The 22,959-nt window shown below is 39.1% G+C and overlaps 1 protein-coding gene across 2 annotated transcripts in view; it reads left to right on the top strand.

The window, feature by feature from the left end:
- KLF12 (KLF transcription factor 12) overlaps positions 1 to 22,959 on the top strand; it is a 224,714-nt gene that overhangs the window by 77,600 nt on the left and 124,155 nt on the right. For both annotated transcript variants that reach the window (XM_063392220.1, XM_063392219.1), the window contains exon 3: positions 10,264 to 10,353. In XM_063392220.1, the coding sequence (XP_063248290.1) occupies positions 10,264 to 10,353 (90 nt within the window). The remainder of the gene's footprint in view (positions 1 to 10,263; positions 10,354 to 22,959) is intronic.

Raw genomic sequence — 22,959 nt, 5'->3', positions numbered from 1 at the left:
CCCCACTACCTCTTCCAAGTTTACAGAAAATCTAGGAGACACACATACTTGTATAGCCAGAAGTTGTATCTATATTTTTGTGCTTGATGATTGCTCTTGGTAAACAAATTTGTAGAACAGTCCAATTGTTTTTCAACCAATATCCAGCTCATCAGACAAGCAGACTTGTCACGAGACCAGCTTCTCTCTGTGTAAGTTACGGCTTCCAAATCCCATGGTTTCCAGTTAGCATCTGTTTTGGGTAGGAGGTTGGCCTGGAGACCTCCTGAGATGCTTTCCCACTAAATTATCCTGTGATCCTAAGAAAAACAGCTTGGCTATAGCATTCATTGTTCCCTTAGTTTTTTCCATGATATTTCATGATGTAAAATGGTGTGGTATAAATGAATTATGCATTAGCTTGTCTTTTACCTAGACACAAACTCATGTACTTTGTTTATAACCTCTAATTTAATATAAGTACTAAATTTGATTGGCTTGATATAGCAAATTCGGTATCTGCCTTTTAGAGAAGTTTTAATGAAAATTCAAAGCATCTGTTAATGTACTACTATATATGCTACTCATGTATCTCTTTCTGATGTTTTCCTGTGATTTTTGTGGCTCTGTCTATATTTACTTAAACTATTCCTTAATCTTGAAGTTTGCCATTATTTTAATAATTGGCAGTAATTTTGTGCAGAGCACTTGTTTTTAAACATGTTTGAGGAATCACAATTTCTTTGAGAATCTATGGGAAATGCATGTTGGTGACATTTAAAACTTACTAATTTGAAATTCTTAACACTTAATTAGAATTGCCTTTAAAATAGGCACTAATTCTACTATAATTTATTGTTTGTGGAATCTAGTTTGGCAGTTTTGTACATAAGCATTTTGATCATTCTGTCTTGAGTAAGAAAGTACCTTGTGAGTAGTTAGGTATTGGCTTGATCTAGCTGTTGATGCAACCAGTCTGAGAGCAAAATGTTATTTTATACAATTTTTAAAAATATTTAGTGGATACTTAAAAATTCTTATTCATGAATTGACGGGCTTTGTATTTCATTCACAAAGTGAACAGAAGTCAAGAGTTTTCCCTTTTTATTGAACTGTGTTTTTCCTATTTTTGAGCTTTGTTCTACTCACCAGCTTTAATATTAATATTTTCTCATGAGTTTCCACTAAAGCCTGCAGGGAGCAGGAAACCTCAGAGTGTTGTTAAATAAAACAGAGATTGGTTTGGGACAGGGTATTAAACATTTGCAGTTTGGGAGTTTCATCACAGCACACACCCTTTCTTTAAACATGTCAGAATAAGCAGTGAGTTTACTGTGTGATGAGAAGCATGTACAGCAATTGCTGTTCCTCCATGTGCATGTAAGGTGTGGGGAAAGGTCATGGAGTAATGCTTAGTTTCTGGCATGTAGTCCAACCTTTTCATCTGAGTGTGCAATCATTCAGTTTTATTTAATTATTCCTGTGTTATTTCTGCCTGTCCATGAATCAAATGAGTTTTATGCTTTTGCTGACTGACTGTGCTTCTGAGGCCGAGACTGTGGTCACAGCTCGAACTGGCAGCTGGAACAGGGCCATTGAAGGAGCACTTGGTTTCACCACTTACTGCCTGTGGTATCTGTGACTTGGTACATGACCTGTGACAGATGGTTTCTGAGGTTCTGTGTGAACCGTCTGTGCACCTCGTGGTGTGTCCTGTGGTACCTGGTGTTGGAATGTGCAAGTGCACTCAAGTTCTCCTCCTCCTCTTCCTTAAGGCTGCTGTTCCTGTCATGGGCAGCATGACAGGCTGAGCTGGAAGTGAGCCACTGACTTCTGGGAACAAGTTGTTTTCTTGTGGGTGTGATCTACTGCTCTGTCTTTAAAAGTAAAAAACTCCAAAAGTTTGTAAAAATTGCATGTAAACAAAGTAAATCTGAAATAAAAAATAAGTCTTAACTGAAATTCCTAAATTTTAGTTGTTACAAAAGCTGGCTTTTCCTTGTTTTCCTTTTAGTTCTGCCTCTATGTTGGAGCTCCCAGATCAGTGAGAAACAAGGAATTACCCGTACTTACGTGCTGTGTAGAAGTAGTGTCAGTTGCCTGACACTTCTGTGGCTCAGCTGCTAGAAGGCACTAGGCATATTTAATGTCGGCATAACCTTACATTGCTCTCGTTTAGAGGATACACTTTGTAATGTCTGTGGTTTATAAGAAGCCAGATTTTGGCCCTGACTGTCCGTTTATTGCTATGTTTTATTCTAGGAGAGGACCTGGGGGGAGTAGAAATTTTGTTGCTGAGCTGATGGGTTGGGTATGATCCCATGCAGCACTGGAGCAGACAGTATTATTGGTAGTGTGTTTTCTTTGAAACACAAATGGCAAGGGCCAGCATAATTTCTGGAGCCAGTGATGATGCCTAGGCCTTTGAAAGTGCTTTCATGTTTGTTTCACTGCTCCCTCTGGAGCTTTGCAGTCATAGAGCTGAAGGTGCTGTTGCTTTGAGGTGATGGTCTGTTTGGCCTGCACGGAGTGATGGTGCCAAGCAGATCCTGGAGACAACGTCTTCTCAGAAAAGAGCAATGCTGTTTGGCCCGCCACATAACATCTCATGCTCAAATTTTGGACTAAACTGTGGCTACTGCTACATGCTAAATGTTCCTTTTATTCTCCAGCCGCAAGAGTCCATGTTGTATCTGTCTTTATGGAAGCAGACTTTGCACAGTGGCAGGTGGGGAAACTATGCCAGCCAGCTCCCTGTGCTTTCAGCAGCTAATTTTCTGACCAGAGCAGGTACAGTCAGAATTCAGAGTAAAATTGTAGTCACTCTGTATCTGCTGGCAAGCTCCTGGGCAATGCAATTTAATACTCATTTGCTCAACAGATACAAAATAGTCACAATTTAGACAATAGTGAAGGTAACCTTTAAGTAATATGTGCAAATTTGGTCAATGTAATACTAGAAAAATTCTTCTCTGTTTTCTGTTACAATTTTTTTTGCCAGGTGGTGAGGTTTGTTTTTAATTTTAAACCTTATTCATCTTTTAATTCTTCTTTTAAGTTGTTCTCCAGTCTTGAGGGAAGTTGACGTAAGATAGAATACTGCTTTGGAAATTGAGCAAGGGTTTTTTAAGAACATTTGTTGTATAATAGTGATCAAGGAGAAGCAGAAATCTAAATCAATTACTAGGGTTGGTTTTTTTTTGGCGCGCGGGGTGGTGAAAGTAATGAGTTTTGGCTTGAATAGCAGTCTTTACTACTTGTCTGTACTTCAAAAACCCAAAGGAGAAACTCTCAAGAGTTTATTTTACTATTACTTATCTTCAAGTGTTCTGAAAAGACGTCTTTGAAAATAATTCTAGTGTAAAGGTAAGTAGTACATATGTTTTGCCCATGTACCCTTTCTTAAATATGTGTCACTTTTAAACAATGGCTTTTTCCAGCTCTTTTTGATGGAGAGGTTGGGCTTTTTTCATTAAGCAGGACTTGAAGGTTAAGAAAATCCACGTAATGAATATGTAATGAATATGTAATGAATCTGTTGCTATTCACAAAAGTCAAATATTCTGTGAATGTTGTATTAGAAGGAAAACTATGAAGCCATTAATGTTGATAAAAGTTAAATGTGAGGCTTTGGTATAAGTATGGTTAGTTGTAACCTACTGTATATGAATTCCGTACCATATGAAGGATCCATAATTCTTTGTAAAAGCACTAAAACTGGTGGGACAGCAGAGCTGATGTAAAGGGATTTTTAAGCCGTCAAACCTGACAGGGTTTTCTGCTGAGTGTGAGAAATAGCAGATTGGCCTATAGTTGCCAATGCACTTGATGATCCTCTGTCACCTGGAAGCTGACCATGTATGTATCTTCAGTTCTATTTATATTCCCTAAAACTAACTTAAAGCCAAGCTAATCAAAAAGATTTTAGCAGCAAAATTTGAGATCTCTGTTGTCTTCACTGAATATTGTCTCAAAGTCTTTTCCTGGAGACAGATCTGTAAAAATAGGTTGCAGATTACAACATAGCTATATTTTTAGGAATTTGAGTACTTCCTAACTTTGGAAGTCTGCTGTTTTCAAAATGAGTATTATTTTCTTCAAGAGATCTAGGCAGTGGACTAGGAATTAGAGAAGCTTGTGTTGCATGTGCACATCTTTGTACTGGGAGCAGTGGGATACAGCTGGATATAGTCTGGTACTTCTAGTGGGGATCTGAGCTGGGGAGCGTGAGCTGAAGGCCACCCCTTGCGTGTGCCTCAGGCAGTGACAGGATCAAGTCACAGCTACTGTTGCTGTTGAGGTCTGAGCTCTACCTGGCAGGCACAATTGTAATAGGAGATGACACTCAGAAATCTTCCTAGAAAGCTTGGAGCTCTTATGCCTCCCTGTTGTCTGGATGCCATGCAGTTGAATGTCTGTGTCCCTTCTCACCAAAGAAATTTAATTTTGAATTGAAATGAACTCGACTCAACCCCACCCAGTCTCATATGAAAACAGTAGGAAGTCTGAGACTTCACTTTTTTTGCACAATTTGTTTTGTCTTTCTTTGAAACATCAGTAAAGGCAAACTGCAGTTTTCTGGTGACTTTGACTGAAAATTCAAGTTCAGAGTGAAATACAGAACTACCAGAATCTCTGCTTTCCTTATGAACATTTCACACAGCTATAGATATAATTACATATTATGAAGATCTTATGACAAGACATGGGCTGTTACCCCCAATTCCCTGGCAGAACTCCCAGTTAAGTGATTCGCTTCTAGCCACGTGAATGTACTTTCTTTAACTGGTATGTTTCATCTCAGAGACAACTGCATTTAAGTGAGTAACAAATCTCACTGTATGGTGTATAAAGGTCTTCAGAAAACCGAGTTAGTTGACAGTTTTCCTCGGCTTTGTCTCCCTATGAATATTGTTCTATTTGATAGGAGATGATAATCTTTCATGCTACTATTATCCCTTGAAACTAAGAGAAAAAAACAATTTGAAAAACTTACCTAGTCATACCAATAAAAGGTTCTACTTTACCTTGAGTGGATGACTTCACATTTTTTGTCTTGATGTGTTATGCTGACTCTTGCTTTGACTGATGAATAACTTCAGTGTAGTAATGTAAGCAAAGAATGAATTTGTATATACGTGTTCATAAAAATCACCAAGGTAGTATTATTTATAGGGCATATAATTAACATAGGTTACTTCAGGGTTAGTTCAGTGATGTTTCTAAGATGTCTGTATAAAAAAGCAAGACTTAAAACTGTGTTTATCAACTATCAAGAACATTGTTATAACAAAAATTACCCCAAGAATATAATGGTAAATTAAGAAATTATTACAGCTACAGAAAACTTGTGTAAGAAGAACTAGAAGATGAGGCAGGGAAAGTTTTGTGTCATAGCTTTGGGACAGAAGGATCACCTAAAGGTTGGTTACGACTCTTAGCTGTTCAGATGTACTCCCCTTAAATTTCAAATTTTCTACTGTAGCTTGAGTGCTGAACTTGAGACTGCTTTTCCCTCAACTGATACTTCATTTCTCAGAATCAAAGTGTGTCATGTTAGAAGTTAAGTTTGTACAGAAAAGTAAAGGAAGATTTGGAATGAAGCTGGGCCTGGGCAGAAGGTAGCTGGAGGTGGAGGTGCTTAGTTTTAGTCTTTGTTTCTCATCCAACTCTATTGGCAATAAATTAATTTTCCCCAAATCAAGTTCATTTTGCCTGTGTCAGTACCCCATAAGTGATTTTCTTGTCTTTGTCTCATCTCCTAAGCTTTTCTATAATCTGTTCTTCCCCTGTACTGTTGAGGAAGAGGAGGAATGCAGCAGTTGCGTGGGTGGGCATATAGTAGATGGCTAAGGTCAAGCCCACCAGAATGTTTGACTGAAGAAGACTGAATTATCAGCTGAATCTTTTAGGTCATCATGGAGAAAAACAGAGCCATAAGTGTCTTTGTCTTACCAGTGTGCAGCTCTTCAGTGAGGCTAAGCCTTCCATTAGTGGCAGCAGTAACAAGCATTTGCTCTGTATTGCTCATGTGTTCACGAGGGAAACAAAAGGAGGAGGCTTTCTTTCACAAGAATGTGAATGTTTGTCAATCCATGCAGGAAATGTGAGGTCTGAGTTCTGGGTGCTCTGAGGCCTGAGCTCAATGCTTGCTTTCTGGGGCTGCCTAGGGTAGGACCTCTCTGAGGAGTAGGGCATTAGTACTGAGCAGCTAGATGTGAAAATCTTGGAGAGCAGGAGAGACAACTATGATATGGGGTGGGGATATCTGGTTTCTGTCATCGTATGCTTGGAAGAAATTATAAAGGGGGTTTAGGGGTGTCTTTGGTAGTGTCTCAGAACAGGTAGTCAGTTGTGGTATCAGATCTTCTCTGACTGAAGTTTGTAGTGTGGTTCTCAAAATATATGACTTGGCCAAATAGAAAACTTGGCTACGAAATCTTAGTACTTCTTGTGGATGGCAAATGTCATAATAATGTAATTCATAATTAAATAAACACTACAGCGTGCTGAGGGGTTTTGTATCGGGATGAAATAATGAGATTTTGGGATTTTTTTTCTTCCTCTAAAGTAGCAGACGATAATTTGATTAAAAGTGGCAACAAAAAGCCATCCTCATGAAGAAATGAAGAGTGATGGTTGTAGAGGTGCTGTGCTGAAAATATAGGCCTTTTAGGAGTGGAGAGTGTCTGGTTATTAACTGACTACCACAGCTTCTCAGAAGAACTTGTAAGCTTGAAAGCTTATCTGTCTTGTGTAACAACTGCTCTAATAGCAGGTCCATACGGACCTGGATATGATTTGTGTTTTTAATTAATATTTCAAGGGAATAAATGTCCAAAAGTGATTAGTGGCAGGTTCCAGCGGATGGCACTGAGAAAAAGAGAGCATTATCTCTTCTAGGATGAGTTGCTCATCCAAGAGAACAGATGTTTTGGTAAGGTCATGCAGTGTTTGGGTTGATTGTATGCCCATTTAGGACCTACATCTGCTGTGCATTTTACCAAAGTGGGTAACGAGTCCACCAGGAAGGTTGAGGTGGGAGACTAGAAAAGAAAATACTGTCACACGAATTAAGGTACCCTTCACCTGAGCAATTTTGGGGACTGGAAGTTAGCTACCACAGTTAATGAAGAAAATTGAGTGGCCTGAATAATGCATTGACTCAATACATCACATCACCTATCTCTGCCGGTGGGTCTCATCAGTGTCATCAGTTATTGTGGGCACTGGAGCAGCCTGGCCTCACTCTGGTGTGGATGCTCCATCTGCTCCATCTATCTGACCTTGGAAGCTCCTGGAAGAACTCAATTCATACCTCTAGCCCCAGTGGGAATAACTCAAGCCCCTTTGCCTTAGGTGACAGCCCACTGTATGCAAACCTCAACAATTACACCTGGTTTGCTGCATGATTTTGAACATACTGTAGTGCAAGCACTGGTTGTGGCAGCAGAGCGCTGTTTGGAAGGATCAACTCTGGGTGACTTTGGGCTGAATGTGTCATCCCTGTGATCACACACAGACTGGATCTACTCGGCAGTGGCCCCTCAGGAGGTGTCACACGACTTACTTCAAGTTATAAATGCAGAAGAGATCAAATAGTTTAGAAATAATTTACTCCTGTGATTATTGCTCCTGTGAATTATAAATTACCCAAAAGCCCGAGCTGTTCACAGCTAGAGTATTTGCTCTTCAGACTAGCACTCGAAAGGCTGCTTTTAAGAAATAAGATTTTTGGAGAACAAAAGGAGAAGCGAACACTATGAAAATTTAGTTAAATGTAAATGTGTTAAATGGTACATGAACTAGTCAGGTTTTCATGATTTATCAGTTTTAAACTTCAAAGGCTCTGTTTAGCTTGCATTTTTAAAACTAATGAGTTTATCACAGCCAGTGGGGAAAAATGGTTCAAGTATATCAGCTGTAAATTGGTACAAAGCACTAAAAGGGACATTAGCCTCTAATCAGATTCTAACAGTTCATTAAACCTGCCTTTCCTCCGTGGCGCTTTGTCTTCCCCCCGCCTTCTGCCTGTGCCTCCTGTGTAAGCCAGCCTCGTCCCTTTGCTCAGGCGGGTTAAACTTCCTCAGGGACACGATGCAGCATCAGCTCATCCTTCTTTGTCTGTGAGCCAAACAGCCTAAGGGTTGTTTAATGATGGTGTATTCCTGGTCTTGCTGTAAAATTCAACGGTGCTGCCTATAAATCAAGAAAGCAGAGGGACCTCTCAACTTGCAAAATGGGCACTGGGGGAGCCACGAATGCCACACTGGCTTTTTCTCCACCTCAAACCACATCCAAACTGATGGGGCTCAGTGACACCTGAGATCTACTGCTAATAAGTAAACAGTGAACTGCCCTTGCCGGGGAGAAAGATGTAAAGCCAGGCACAATTTCATCCAGCTTCTTTGTGGCATTAGAAACCCTTCCTGCATTTTTTTCCACCTCATGCCTCGAACACTGAATAAAGATCAAGGTGCACAAAATAATTTGCTCAGCAAACACAGGAAGAACTTGTTTTTCTGCCTCTTCCTTTTGTGTGAAGATTTAAAAGTACAGTAAATGCACAGCAGTTGCCTAGCATGGACTGAGACACCTCAGTAGCTTGACTGGTTTTCATTCTCATGTGTTTGAGTGCAGAGATGTCCTGCTGAAAATTACTTATTTGATCTGCAATTTTGTAACTCTAAGCATTTAGAGCTTATTATGAATGATCTAAATCTACTTTTAAAGGAAAGAAGTAGGTATTGCACTTGCTTATCTGCGTCACCATCAAGTTTCTTCCTGTCCTGTAGTAAGTAACCACAGCTCTGGGTGCTAAAATACACCGGGCTCAAAGTGAGGGTAATGGGGATTTTAAGCAGATAATTTGCTCTGCTTTTCGTACCATGTTGGAGCTTGGGCATATCAATTTTCCTGCTTTTCAACATATTCTTTAAACTACCGTAAAGGAGTATACAAAAATAAACAGTTTCTGCAGTATTTATGTCCTGGAAAGTGGAGATCCTGGGAAGAGGTGTATCAATTAGAAAAAAGAAAATGTTGAAAGTAGTTTAAGTTTTTAAAACATGTTTTGGAAGCTCCATTCAGGTGGGCCATTTTCCTTAAAATTCCACTGAAGCAACCATGATAAGAAACAGGGCTGTGAATACTTTCCTTATGAATGTTCCAGATGCACTACGCAGTGTTGAATGGATCTGCCACCTGTGAAACACAGGGAAAATGTTTTTTTTTCCATTCTCATGCAGTTACTGAGGACTATGAGGTATCCGAGCAGAGGTCCCAGTTTAGAGCTTTCCAGACAGGGCTGCAGATTAAGAACTGACTGTGGATGAGTCACTTGTAAGCGATGTTTGCTCCAGATACATTATTTGAAAAATGGGTGTGATGTCTCTGCATTTCTGTAGCACTAACCAAGATGTCTGGATTTGTAAGGTCACATTCTAGCTTGAAGGATAAAATGTCCAAGCTAAATGGCAGCTGAAGACACTTGCTTTCGAACACCAGCCTTGAACCTTGGCTGGAGTAGAAAAATGATTCAGGTTGAGGTACTGTTTCAATTGAAGGCACAAGAGGTTGTTTTGCATGTCCTCATAAACTACACCAGTAACAGCAGGAATGTTTATTCAGGGAAGCACAGTTCTGCAAGTCCTTCTTAAGCTTGAAGCTCTCGGCATATAGTGCCCATAGCTGCATGGACAGTGCATGTTTTTAACTTGCTTTTTTATCTCTCACCTCAGGTGTGTGGAGATTTTCATTGACAAATGCTGATTACTTTGTAAGACAATGATAAGAAATTTGAGCGATTGTGTGTTAATTTATAATGTGTATGGCTACAGACCTTCACTGTAACTTCTCTCCATATAAGCCTATGCTTTCTCTACCAGAAGTACAAATGTTTTGACTGAAATCAACTATACCTAAGCATACTGCCAAAACCTTCAAACTGTTTGACACCACTGCTTTCAGTTCTAAAGAAAGGAATTCATATACGTGTACCCGTGCAATTAATTTCAAATTACAAAATAGTAATTGGAGACAATTTTCCCTTGTTGATTACAAAGACTTAGTTCTCTTTTAAGGATAACTGAAAGTATGGTTTACTGTTTTAGCAGAAGTAGTAACTTGGCAGCTACTCCCTGAAATTACTATTACATCCTCCTTGTTAACTTCGTTTCCGCTGAAGGAAACATACTTCTACAGTATCATAGAACTTAAACCAGTGAATTGGAACAAGTGATTTTTAAATAATTTTTTGATTAACCTTGTCCTTTTTTGCCGTAGGACATCAGCGCCTTTGAGAACAGAATGTTAATGCTTGATGGGATGCCGGCAGTCAGAGTCAAAACAGAGTTGCTGGAATCCGAGCAAGGGGTAAGCAGAGGTTTGTGTGACCTCACTCTGGTAACCCTTCCCCAGCTTCTCTGTGGTTAGCTGTCCGTCCCATTTTCTTTTCCATGTTTTTCTTTATTTCTGCTGTTCTGGAGCATATTTTGTTGGGACTTGTACTGGTGACATCTAGTCTGATCTGCTGGGAGCACAGAACAAAACTCTGCAGAAGACTTGGCGAAATCAGCTGGGATAGCTGAGACGCTGTTGGCATAATTTTACACCTATTAAAAAGAAGATGCAATTTAATTAAAAGAAAAGGAAAAAGGAATAGATCTCAGTAAAGGAAGCCAAACCATATGTCTGGGAAGTCCATATATGTGTGTATGTATGTTTGCTATTCTGCCTTCTGCGTATATTTGCCTTACTGTGATTTCATCCTTTATATGCTGGTCCTGCTCCACTTTCTATTTGTGGAAACCTGCTCTCTCTCTGTGAAATGCACTTGTTTATCATTAAGATAAGAGGACTAAAGCTGGTATCACATCAACTGCTGAATACAGGACAGATCATGAATTGGATTTTGAGGTTTTTTGCAGAACTTAGTGTTGGAGTGATCGTTTCTAGGAAGATGGGAGGGTATTTTCTTGCATATGTGGTATCAATGATTGTAGATTACAGCAAGGGTATCTGTATTTAATGGATTTTTTTTTTTATCATGAAGTTTTGTTTCCTTGTGTACATAATCTGTTAGTCCAAGAATCCAAGCCACTTTACTAATCTGAAGACAGATGCCTTCAATAAGCAGCCAAATAGAAGCAGGAATCCTGTTGCCTTGTAGGGATGGGCTTTTGCCTAATTCTGTTACTTGGCTTTTTCTCTTTCAGCTATTTTCTTAGTTATTTAATTGAGAATTTAAATGATATGGAAGAGAGAGAATTAAATTTCAGGATGACTTAATTTGAAATACTTGCAAGGAAATACCAATTATTCAGGGTGTTTTTGAGGCTTTTAAGTTTGAGAGGAAGAAAAAGGTTGGCATTTAATTGAGTTTTTGCTCACCTCTGCCTTCTTGAGAACAAGTACCCTCAGAAATTACTCCCAGAACAACATAGTTTGTGGGAATGTAAAAATTTAACTATTGTGTGAGCCACAATGATGAAAAGACAGATCCATTCATTTTTAATACCTTCTGGATGCTTTGAATTATGTCTTTGTATGTAACAGAAATGTTTCTCTATAGTGTTCAGAAGACAAAGGTTCCATTGTCATTTGCCTTTGTTCAGTTTAAAATAAATTCTGTGCATGATACATATTGCTGGGTCCTTTGTGAAGAGTACTTCCTTTAGCAAAGCATGAGTTGGTTATGGAAGACCTGCTTGGTGTCTTAGTAACTGGAAGGAAATGAATTATCTATATAATTTTTTAATTTCCTTAGAGTTTTTAAATAAAATTTTATGGACTTCTGTATAAGCAGAAAATGATGTAATTTTTTCCCCAGTGACTAAGCCATTGGACAAAGAGTTCGCTTGATTTGGAATTTTATGCACTTTGGTACTAATTAAGTAGTGTCTGGTCAAGAGTCTCTGGCACCTTTATGATTCTTCATTAGGGAACAATCAATAAATACAAAATGAATTCTCCAGTTCAGTAACAGAGGAGCTGGCCATTAGGATGGCAATTTTCCAGCAAACAGCTTAAACTCTAAAGAGAGCTGGTTGAAACAGATGTTTGGCATGCACTTCGGAGACTGCTTTGAATATGCAGATGTTGGTATACATAACAGGAACAAGTGTTTGAAGTATGTGATTACCAAAAGCAGCACGTGGAGCTATTTAGGAAGATGAATATCATAACTGGGAAGCATGAGTGGGAACTGAAGTGTGATCCAACTAGTAGGAGTTTGAAATTGTGGTGTCTGTCTGTGTTATAGCGCACAAAGTCCCTAGAGTTGTACCTTCATCACAGCATATGTGTGTAAAGGGAGATGTGACTTCTACTTTGGGAAACTTTGGGAACTAAGATGGTATTTTGAGTCTTCTGATCATAATGGCCCAAGCTTCATTATTTAGGAGCTGAACACCAGACAAACTCTTCCAAAACCCGGAGGAAGACATTTGGATTTTTTTGCTGTTCTGGCTTGGTATCAGCTGTTTGCTCTAGGTTTGTTCTAGGTTTGCAAGGGCAAAAGTGAGACATGGGTTAAGAGTTATGAAAAAAAGGTTTCACCTGTGATTGGAAAATCATGAAGGCAGGATCAGTTGTGGAGGAGTGAAACCAACAGGGTCTAGAGCACCAGCGGCCCTTGACCAGTATGGTGAGTATTGCACTATCAGACCAGAGAACATTGAGTTGTCATGCTTGGCCCATGAAGCTTTAGGGTGCTATTGTCTTAGAAGGGCTACAAGACTGCTTTGAGTAGTCTCCTGTTTAAGGTCTGAGCCCATATTTCAAATAAACATCTTGATTTTAAAGTATTTTTTTAAGGAAATGTGCCTGTTCCTTGTAGGACTACTGAATGCTTTTCTACAGGATGGTGCTGAAAAGTTTTTAAGAAGTTTTCTTAAATAGTAGTGTCTCAGCCTTTACACTGCATGAGTATTACTTATCTAGAGCAAGTGAAGGTGAATTTAAAATACAATACTGCAGAAGCAATAAGCAAAGAAAGGGTAGTCCACCTGAGATTTTAGGGTAGCCCTGGGATTATGAAGCTGTGTGAGGTACTCCTAGCTGCAAAGCAACCCAGTCTCTAGCTGAGTCTGAAAGGAAATTGGAGCTGACATTTCAGCTATGCCCCATGCACTAGATCTTTGACGCCTGTGACTGGAGAAGAGGTGAGCAGGACTCTGGAACTGCAGCCTATGTTGGGGCAGTGACAACAAACCTTTACCAACCCAGATTTAAGACACTTAGTTCAAGTTAGATATTGTGGGAGAATTGGATTTAGGTAGTCCATAAGGAAGACATGCCTTATGAGATAGAGGTTACTAGTCAGATTTGGAACAAAGAGGTATTTACAAGGGAAATGGATTTTCCCTTTGCTTTGTAAAAAGTTAAAACAGTTCTACATTGTTTTATTGTTGCCAATTTACAGTAGTTTAATGATTTTTAGGAGGCCATCAGCATTAGCAAGAACACATGCTTATTTTTCCAGTGAGCTACTGTCCTTAATTTTGCACAGGAGATTTAATGCAGTCTATTGTTTGAGGCTTCAGGAAGACACAGTGCTGCTTTAATGACTTTATCACAAATGAAAAAAAAGACATTACATAAAAGATATCGCATCGCCCTTTAACAAGGCTTCATTATTATCTCCCCTACTGTGGAACAGGAGCTAGCATTGCTAATAAATTGGTAGAATTACTTTAGAAATATGAATTTGCTTATCATTTAATATCCTCCAGTGACCTACAACTTTAGATCTTTTGGGCTGCAATAAAATATTTCTCAGTTACCAGCTTCAAAAAAAGACATGAAGAAAGTGGTCCTTCCCCGTGAGGCTGAAGGTGGGGTACTTCAGCAGGAAAAAAATCTTCATTCTTTGTCTGTGCCAAAAACTATTCTGGAAGTAATACTTCTTACTGTAAAAATGCATGGAAGCCGGATTAATGTATTGGAATAGAGACTGAGTGGAGAATTTATTAGCTGGTGGATACTATTAAGAAGTTAGGATGAATAGTGTTGACTTCAGTGTGGCGTTTAGAAGTCCTGCTAGTCATTGCAGAATGTGGCCCAGTTTCTAAATATTGGTAAATGTGTGCAACTTAGTGCTCAATTGCACTTTTTCAAGTATTTGCTGAGTTGGGTCGTAAGCTGTTGTTAAAAGGAAATATAAATGTGGGACTTGTGTCCCACAGTCAATCTTGAAATACAGAGAATGATGAACTGCTAATTTTCATCAGTCGTTTTGTTTCCAGATCTGCAGTCTCATCTGTTCCTTTGCCTGAATTTTGTCTTCTCAAATCATCACTGGAGGATCATATATCTTACTCTGAATTCTCCTCCTAATTCTTCTTGATCTGTCTCCATTCAAATCACTTATCATGACTAAATTATGAAACAAAATTACTAAAATGACAAAACCCTTTAACAAGCCAATATTGTTCTGTGTCTTTCATAGCCAGCCAGATTATGCTCGTCTCATATGTGAAGAGTGCCACCCATCCTTATGTTGGTATATACATAAACATGTTTTACTTCAGCCTGGGTAATACTGACATAAGTATTTTATTTTTAAAGATTTCCAAAAATTCCTCTTCATATTCAGTTGAGAATAGTCTCAGTAACAAAGCTTACTCCATAACTGTATGGGGAACTGTTTTGCAGTGATTCATTCAGCTTGGGTACATCCTTTGTATTAGTAGAAAAAAGAGCACTTCTGATATTTGCTGTTGTCGTTTGTGAGTTTCTGCTTCATTCAATTGCTTATTTGTTCAGTGAATTACTTAATGTTTATCCTGACTGATTTGGGGAAGCACGTTGCGTATGGACAGTGTCCATATATCAATCTCTTCTGTAAAGAAAGCCCTTTGTACTTTCTCTTGGTTTTCTTCATCTTGCAATTGGCATCACTCAAGGAGTTATGAGGTGTTAGAATCAGAGTTGGTGCAGTTCATTGGTTGCTTTACAGTGCCAAAAATGTAGAATAATCTTCAGAAAGAGGTCAAGATCTGGCTCTAAATCCAGTAAGGACCTAACCTTACAGGTCATGACGCAAAGGCATCATGAGAGATGTACCTAGGGAGATAATATTGTATTTCCTGAGCACTGCTGAAGGTTGTGCTTGCAACCCAGAAGGGTGCAAGACACATCCCAGAAGGGTTATGTCAGTTGGATTAATTAAGTCAAATCAAGCATCACAAGCTGATGAGTATGTGGATGCTGTTTCATGTTGAGTGGAAGCTTGCATGAAGAAAAAAGGTAGCCAACTCCTACATCTTCGCTGTGATCCTGGCATTCTTGCTCAATTCATTGCCAGTGACTCAATGACATTGGGGAGCATGGGGTCAACTGATCACTGGTCCAAGAAAAACCTAACCAAATGGAGAAAGGGAATAGTTGTACATATCCTGCAACCCATACGTGCATCTGAAGTCATGGATACCCTCTATGGAGACGGGGAGAGTGGGAAAAAGATTGTGTGTGCTGCTTTCTATTACAGATGGTGACCTTATCTGGAACTACAGCCTGAGACATCTTTACTACTTCTGGGACCCCAGCTGCCTACTTCTGGCATGTCTCTGCACTGCTGCATTATCAAACACTGAATCTTTTCAGTGTTTCATGTTCTTTATTCCTTTTGAAGTCAGCTCATGTGTAGAGACCCAAGGGGTTTTATCATGGATGTAGGTGTGGTTTCCTTATTTGTTTTTTATGTTTTTTTCCTCTCCAGAGATCAACCAAAAATGCAATAGAAAGGTAATAGATTTAAGACTAACAAGAAATGATAATGTAACCAGCCCAGCACACTTGCCAGGCAGTCCTTTTGCCAAGTTAACCAGGAGTGCAGACTAAAAATGCAGGTGGGGTTGTAAGATGTATGTTGCTGTCTGGAATTCACACTGAGTGAAGTATCCCAGATCCTCTGAGTCATAATTTACTGACCACTGTCTGCCATTGCTTTCCTTTCCTAGGCAGCTAAGTTAGCTGTTACAGAGCACAGCAGGGAGTGTGCTTCTTTTTTTGTCTGGTATTGTTTGTTGTGTGTACAGTAGGAACAGGGGGATTTTCACTTGTGGGTGAAAATTTAATTGTACGAAACGTTGTACCAATAAAGGGTGGTCCCAGGGTATTTAGGTTTAATTAATCAGAAGTTTAGACAGTCTTTTAATGGTGTTCTTCAGATATTAGTGACTGTGCTTATTAGGGATTCAGTAGCAAGCATAAAGGAGTGAAGCAGAGGAAGATCTGTGCTCCAGACAGCGTGTGTTTAGCCAACAGTGCCATGCCCCAAAGAGTTTTCCTATGTCTACAGTAATAGAAAGGCAGCAATGAGATGGTTTCAATTACAAGAAATTTAGATTTTTAGGAAGAACTGTTTGGTAGAGGAGGAGGATAATACTTTATCTGCCAAGACTGGAGAAAGTTTCATAGAGAATATGAGATGCTACCCAGAAACTAACATAGTTTAATATTGTTACAGTTTCTTAGCAAAAACACAGTTAGAGAATATATCAAATGTTAGATACATGAGTCAATAAGTTTTATGTGGTTATATGGGTTAGAACAATAGTGTTGCCTTTGGGAGGAGAAAAGTTGACCCTTTGATTGGAGTGTAGTGCTGAAGTTCATTGCAAGATTATAGTTCCGTTGCCTTCTATTCCCAGTCAACTATTTTGTGAGATCACCTTTGAGCCAGTTTGCTTTTTTTGATGACGTATGACCTCTCAACTTGTTCTGCTACCAGAGCTTATGATGGGAATGTCCTGGAAGATTTATTCAGTTGAGAAAGTGGTCATAAAGAAAAACAAGCTTGTTATATACAAGCTGCGTATCTGTCGGTTACTGTGAATTCCTGAATCTACATTTTAGGTTGCAAATAGATTCTTTATTCAAGATGTGAAAGGTCAACATTTCCATTACTACACTAAAGAAGTAGTTGAAAATGGTTTAAAAAATACTGCAAGAAATATTTTAATCATCCAAATATCTACAATTAATGCAATTCCCTCTGATAACCCAAGTTCCTGTGACACTCATGTTGCTCCATTTCCTTCTCTTTGGGGAATCCAATATTGATAGATTAGCTGTAATTTTGATTTGGTTTGCAATCCTAATTGAGAAACCAGTGAGATACTGGTTCGTCAATTAGGATTACTGGTACCTAAAAGATTTTTGCTTTTATGCATTGTGCCAGAAGGTTATTAACGCCGTAGTCATGGAAGCTCAGAGCATGCCATGTATCAGCTGGTATACAGCACTGTATTCTAAAACCCTGTTGCACCTCTGCCTCAAAACTCATCACAGGTCTGTGTTTCATGTCACAGTGCAGTGGAATTCTAAGATACAGCAATGAGAATTTTTGACTTCATGTGTGAAACTATTACTGGCATATGAAAAGCAGTTACTCTTCTCATCTGGCAACTCACCTGATTGGGCATCTGAAGTTTAATTCTGGTTGCAATGGTAGTGAAATTCAATAACAGTAACAAGTGTACATAACCCCCTGTTCCTATTAAGAAACTGAGGAAGGTGAGTTAGATAATCCTGCTTTTCTTAAAAGAAAGCTACCTTGTATTACCTCTCATTTACCTCTCTCTATGATTATATATCTGAATAGGTAGAGCAGGCCTGCTAATGCTTGGTAACTTGTGGTCCAGAGCTCTTGATTAAAAATGTTTTCCATTGAAACATCTCTGTGAAATAATTGTTAATCACAAAATCTTTAAGTTATTTAGCTAGGAGAAAAGTTAGTCATTAGGTTTCATTTTGTTTTACTCACATATGAGTTTAATGGATTTTTTTGGTTTGTTTTAATGCTCGTTAGAGTAGTCAGTTCATTTGACAGTCTATATTTTGCTCACCAGGGCATGTTGGTATGCTCAAAGTAGAAATGAGACAGAAGTGACTGGGCTCTTGTCTTTTCCCTTGTTTTGACTTGGGTAAAATGAAATCTCTCTTCCTAGCTCTCAGTTCAGTAATTGCTACACTTTATTTTTTCAAGGAGTGTTGAAGTGTGAAGTGAGTGTAAGTGTGCATTGTTACTATGTTTTTATTATATGGTGGCTAGCCTAAGAAAAACAAGCATAAGCCAATATAACTCAATAATTTACAGTATCATGAACACTTCAGCAGCATAAGACAAATGCCATTATGTTATGAAAGTACCAAAATTATTTTAATTCTTGCTGTTTGTTATGAGAAAGGATTACTTCTACTTTTCCCTTGTTCATTATGTTCTGTTAGCTTTTCTTTTCTCTTGGAGGTTGTCTTATAAACAGTATTTATTTTAATGTATTACTCTTGTTCTGTATCCTGCTGGGGAAATACTGAAAGAGCTGTATATATTTTTTAGCATCATTGGCTTTTTTCCTTATTTCTCCCTGTGGAGATGAGTCCTTACATAAATTACTTTAAGGTTTCTGTTTTCTTGAAATTTTTTTTGGCTTGTTTGTTTTGTTTTTTTTTGTTTTTTTTGTTTTTTTTTGTGTTTTTTTTGGTTTTTTTTTTTTTTTTGTCGTTTTTAAATTCCCTTCACAGTCTCCTCACTCTCCTCTCCCCACCCCCACCCTGTTTCAGATTGTGAGGATGAGTATTTGATAAACTGTTATTTATGGGGACATCTGCTTTCAGACATCCATTTACAGATATTGTTATTGCTTGGTTGCATCATATAGCCATACCAGAAAACCATAGGCAGTGCAGGCAGAAAAAGCCAGCAGCAACCAAAGGTGGTGTTTGTCCTCCCCTGCCGGCTCAGGTCGCTGCTCATGCTTCCCAATGTCCAAGGATGGGGTCCAAGCAGACAAGAATGGTAAGACTCAGCTCATCGGGGTGGGCAGGGAACAAGGAAGAGGAGGAGAGGTGCTAGGATGAGATGGAGGGAGAACAGGTGATCTTCCAAGCAAGGCTTGTTCATGGAAAGCATCATGTCAGATTAGCCCCCTCAGCTCTGTCTCCTCCAAATTGCCTCCATTCCCCTGGTTTCCTGGAGGGAACACCAACCACACAGATGTCACATGCATCCTGCCTCTTTTGGCTCTGTTGATATTTGTAGCTTGTTTCCTACTTTCAGAATATACACTAGAGACTGATACTGATGCTGAGACACTGACTTAGATCTTCCTCTGTGATGCTGTATGTGCATCTTACGTCATGCCAGCGAGGGAGTTACTGGAAATTCTGCAGCAGCCGTATCAGTTTGTCCTCGGAAGTCAGCAGCTCATCCTTTCCTGTCTGGGTTACAGATATGCTTGATTATGTTTTTAATATCGTAGGTGCCCTTCCGTGACATTTTCCACTTTTTTTGGTAGCTTTTTGCCAATGTCTAGCACCTTTCACACATGGTAGAGGAAGGTGCTGCAAGGATATCAGCGAGCTGTCCCCTGTTTTAGCCACGAACCCACATTTTCCTTGTTCATCCTTGTATTCCTGATGTAGTGGTAGAAGTTCTTGTTGCCTTTGATATTCCCTGCAAGTCTGAGCTCCAGCTGGGCTTTGGCTTTCCCAACACCACTCATGTGTTCCTATGTGATACTTGTGTGTCCATCCTTTTCTTGTTCCTGCTACTATACTGCCTTTTTGTACTAGAGCTCCTCTGTGTGTTTCATGTCTCCCAAACTGGTGTCCTTGATGCCTTAGCAAAAATCCTTTTTGCCTTTCTGAGTTAAATCTACTGGTGTTGCATTTTGATCTCCTTAAAGACCTTCCGGTACTCCTCTGCTGTTTGACCCTTTTAGAGGTATCTCCCATGAGATCCCACTTAGTTCCCTGCCAACCTCTACTCTCCTGTAGTTGAGAGTCTAGACTGACCTGGACTGGGTGTTTGTTAGTACCATTCTTTCTTCACTCTCCTCTTAAACCCCATTGCTTAGAGGTCATCACACCCACTGATTGCCACACCTCCACGTGTTCTTTTTCCCAAACAGTGGTCATTTTGTTTCTGACAATATGAGGTGTTATGAGAATGCGGGCGTGACCACAGTGCACCTGATGAGAGGTTCTTTTTACCCATGCAATGGCAGCTGTTATCATGTACCTCCAGAAAGCACAGGGGAAAAGCAAGCATGCAGCAGCAGTGCCCTGGTGCACCCGCCTGTACCGGTCGGTGTGCAGCAGGGGACCACATGAGCAGAAGGTGACATTTAGTATTGCAAGTTTTCACTGCTCTTTGAGCTCCATGGAGATTCTCCTGATAACCAGAGGCTTGGTGTAGGTTTTGACCTGTAAAACCCTGTCTTACAGCTGGCCACTGCCACCCTGAGACTGCAGTATGAGCTTAAGATACAGTGGTATAAATGGTGGTGGCAGTGAGAGCACTTCATGTGACAGACGCTTGATTTATTTTCCCATTACTTATAGTAGAACATAGTTGTGGATTTCTGGGGAGTCCATATGATGAGGGGTCTGGGGAGGGCAGAAGCTATGGTGATGAGAACAAAAGACTCCAGCTTTTCTTCCTTCAGCTACCGAGTACTGTGAACAATGCTGTGTGATAGCTTCACAGTGCTATAAACCTTGTGTTTAATAGAGTAGGGCTTTTATACTAATATATATTTCTATTGTTGAGTAAAATGCAGTAAAAAGTAGTAATATTATTGACAGCTGTCAACAAAGAAAAAGTAACCTTTGCAAGTAGTAGTGGTCGTCTGGGCCGTGATTTATATGGCAGAACAGCAGTTTGGAAGCTCCGGCTCACTGTTAACTCCTCTGAGGTTGTGCCAGTGCAGGGATGTGCTCTAAGCTAGAAAAAAAAAAAAAGGAAAAAACTGAAACACCATTTTTCCTCTTGAAATTCCGTTTATTTAAGTTAAGTTGTAGGTATAAACTGATTAAAGTGTTAGATCTGCAACATCTACAGTTCTGTGTGATCTGCAGGTTGAAACATGCCGTGCAAACATGGCACAGAAAACATAATTGATTTTCATGATAGCAAACTTGTAAAATAGAATAGAGAAATAGAAGCCAAAACAGTCTTGTTTGCTTCTGAATAGTATTCATTTCACAGAATAAGTTAAAAAATCTAGAATGAAAAGGTAAGTATTACTTATGTCTGGTCCTGGAAAACAGTTTATAGTTTGATTTATTGAAGCTTGTGTTTCTTTTCTTTGTTCTGTACATGTTGCTTTTCATGAATGGGTTTAGACTGAATGACTTGAAATATGCTTAATTTTTTTCGCTGAATAACCATTCATAGTATTGATGGGATAAAGAATCAGTTTAAGTCAACTGTTAACATAAAATAGGTGTGTAAGTTGATAATATTGAATACTCAAATATTAAGTTATTCTTATGTTAAAAATCCATAAGTACTTCTAGTGTAAAATGAGGTCGCCTTGAGTTTGGTAACAATTTTACTGTGTAGATTGTGACCTTACTATTGAAGGAAAGAAGAGCAAGTATGTCTTAAAGGCTAAACAATAAAATAGCTGCCTGCTCTAGAGTTTGGTAGATTTAAATGGATTATGGAGAGACACTTGCAGCTTCATTGAATTGGTATTTGCAAGTTTGTCTGCAAACCCCAAGGTGAAAAGAAACAAAGCTACTCAAAGTATCACAGAACCATTAAGAATTGAAAAGACCTCCATGATCAAGTACAGTCTTTGACCTAATATAACACCAAATGCACTAAACTATTTCTCAAGGTGCTGTGGTTACTTGGTTTTTGAACAGTTCCGGGGATGGTGACTTCACCACTTCCCTGGAGATCCTATCTCAGTGCTTAACCTGTTCCAGTGAACAATTTTGTCCTAATATGCAACCTGATAAAGTAAATCCAAATCACATATGCAGAGTACGAAATACCTGGTCCACAGCGGAAAGCATGCTGTGGGCTTGTTTTTGAAAGGTACTGAATATTAAGCATTCAGCAGAGAATCTAAGCATCTGCTTAGCTTTTAAGAACTGAAAGAGTTCTGTTACTTAACTCATGGCACTGACTCTGGGCCAGAGTGTGCCATGCAGGAACCTTAAATCTGTAAAAACTGCTACCGTAATCTCTAGAAGTCTTTAACAGTCTTTAAAATAATTGGAAGAAACCAATTGGATTAAATATCCTTGCATTTTAAGGCAGAGTAATGTATTACATGTTAGGTAATATATTACTAACGTGATGCTTGTTCTTAGTTTTGTTTAAACCCTGCTGTTAATCTAATATACAGTACATGTACAACAAGGAGAGTTTTTGTGAAGTAGTGAAACTTTGAATATTCTTTATGGACCAATTTTATTCATATGAAATGCTGGGATGAAGTGTGTATGAGAGGGTTTATTGTTGATTATGTACCCTGTTTTTTTTAATATGTTCCTTGCTTTCACTCAAATGATTCCTTAAACCATATAACCTCTAAAAAGATAAGTGTTTTTGTCATTATCCGTCAGTCAGTGGTGAGTACAAATTATATCAGAAAATGTAGTTGGAATGCATCCTCTGTTAAGCTGACTTTCTGTTAAAAAATCCATAATAACATTAGTTGAATTTGCCTTACTCATTTTAAAATAAGGGAAAATATCTTTTACCATCTAAAGGATGGATGGCGTAGGTCAGTAACTGAGCCCTGACAATTTCTGTGGTGTGTTTAGGAGTTCCTGTTTACGTTGAGTGTGTTCCTGAGCTGCAGCTCCTCTGCATAATGTCACTGGCAGAGAACACAATGACTGTGCACACCCATGGGTGCAAGATGCAATTTAAATAAAATTCTTCCATGTGAAAGAGTATGGTATAGGCAGTAGTGGCATGAAAGGGTGAAGAAGGATCAGTGAAACTCCTCCGGAGCTGAAAGTAGACAGAGGGATAGAAATTCATGGTGGGAATATGTTGCCATGCCAACCAAGTAATTTCTCTAACAGGAGGAAACTGGTAATGAATAACTGCTGAGTGGGAACTTTAAGAGAAAAACATGCTCTGTGCAAAACCAAAAGGTTACATTTTTGATAATCGACCTTCACCATTCCCCCTATGAAATTCTGCACTGGCAATCTGTCTGTTGGAGC

This window comes from Prinia subflava, chromosome 3 (genome assembly GCF_021018805.1).
Source record: "Prinia subflava isolate CZ2003 ecotype Zambia chromosome 3, Cam_Psub_1.2, whole genome shotgun sequence".
In the NCBI taxonomy this organism is placed as follows: domain Eukaryota; kingdom Metazoa; phylum Chordata; class Aves; order Passeriformes; family Cisticolidae; genus Prinia; species Prinia subflava.
Note: the sequence above shows the minus strand (reverse complement) of the source record. Positions and strands in the feature narration are given on the sequence as shown.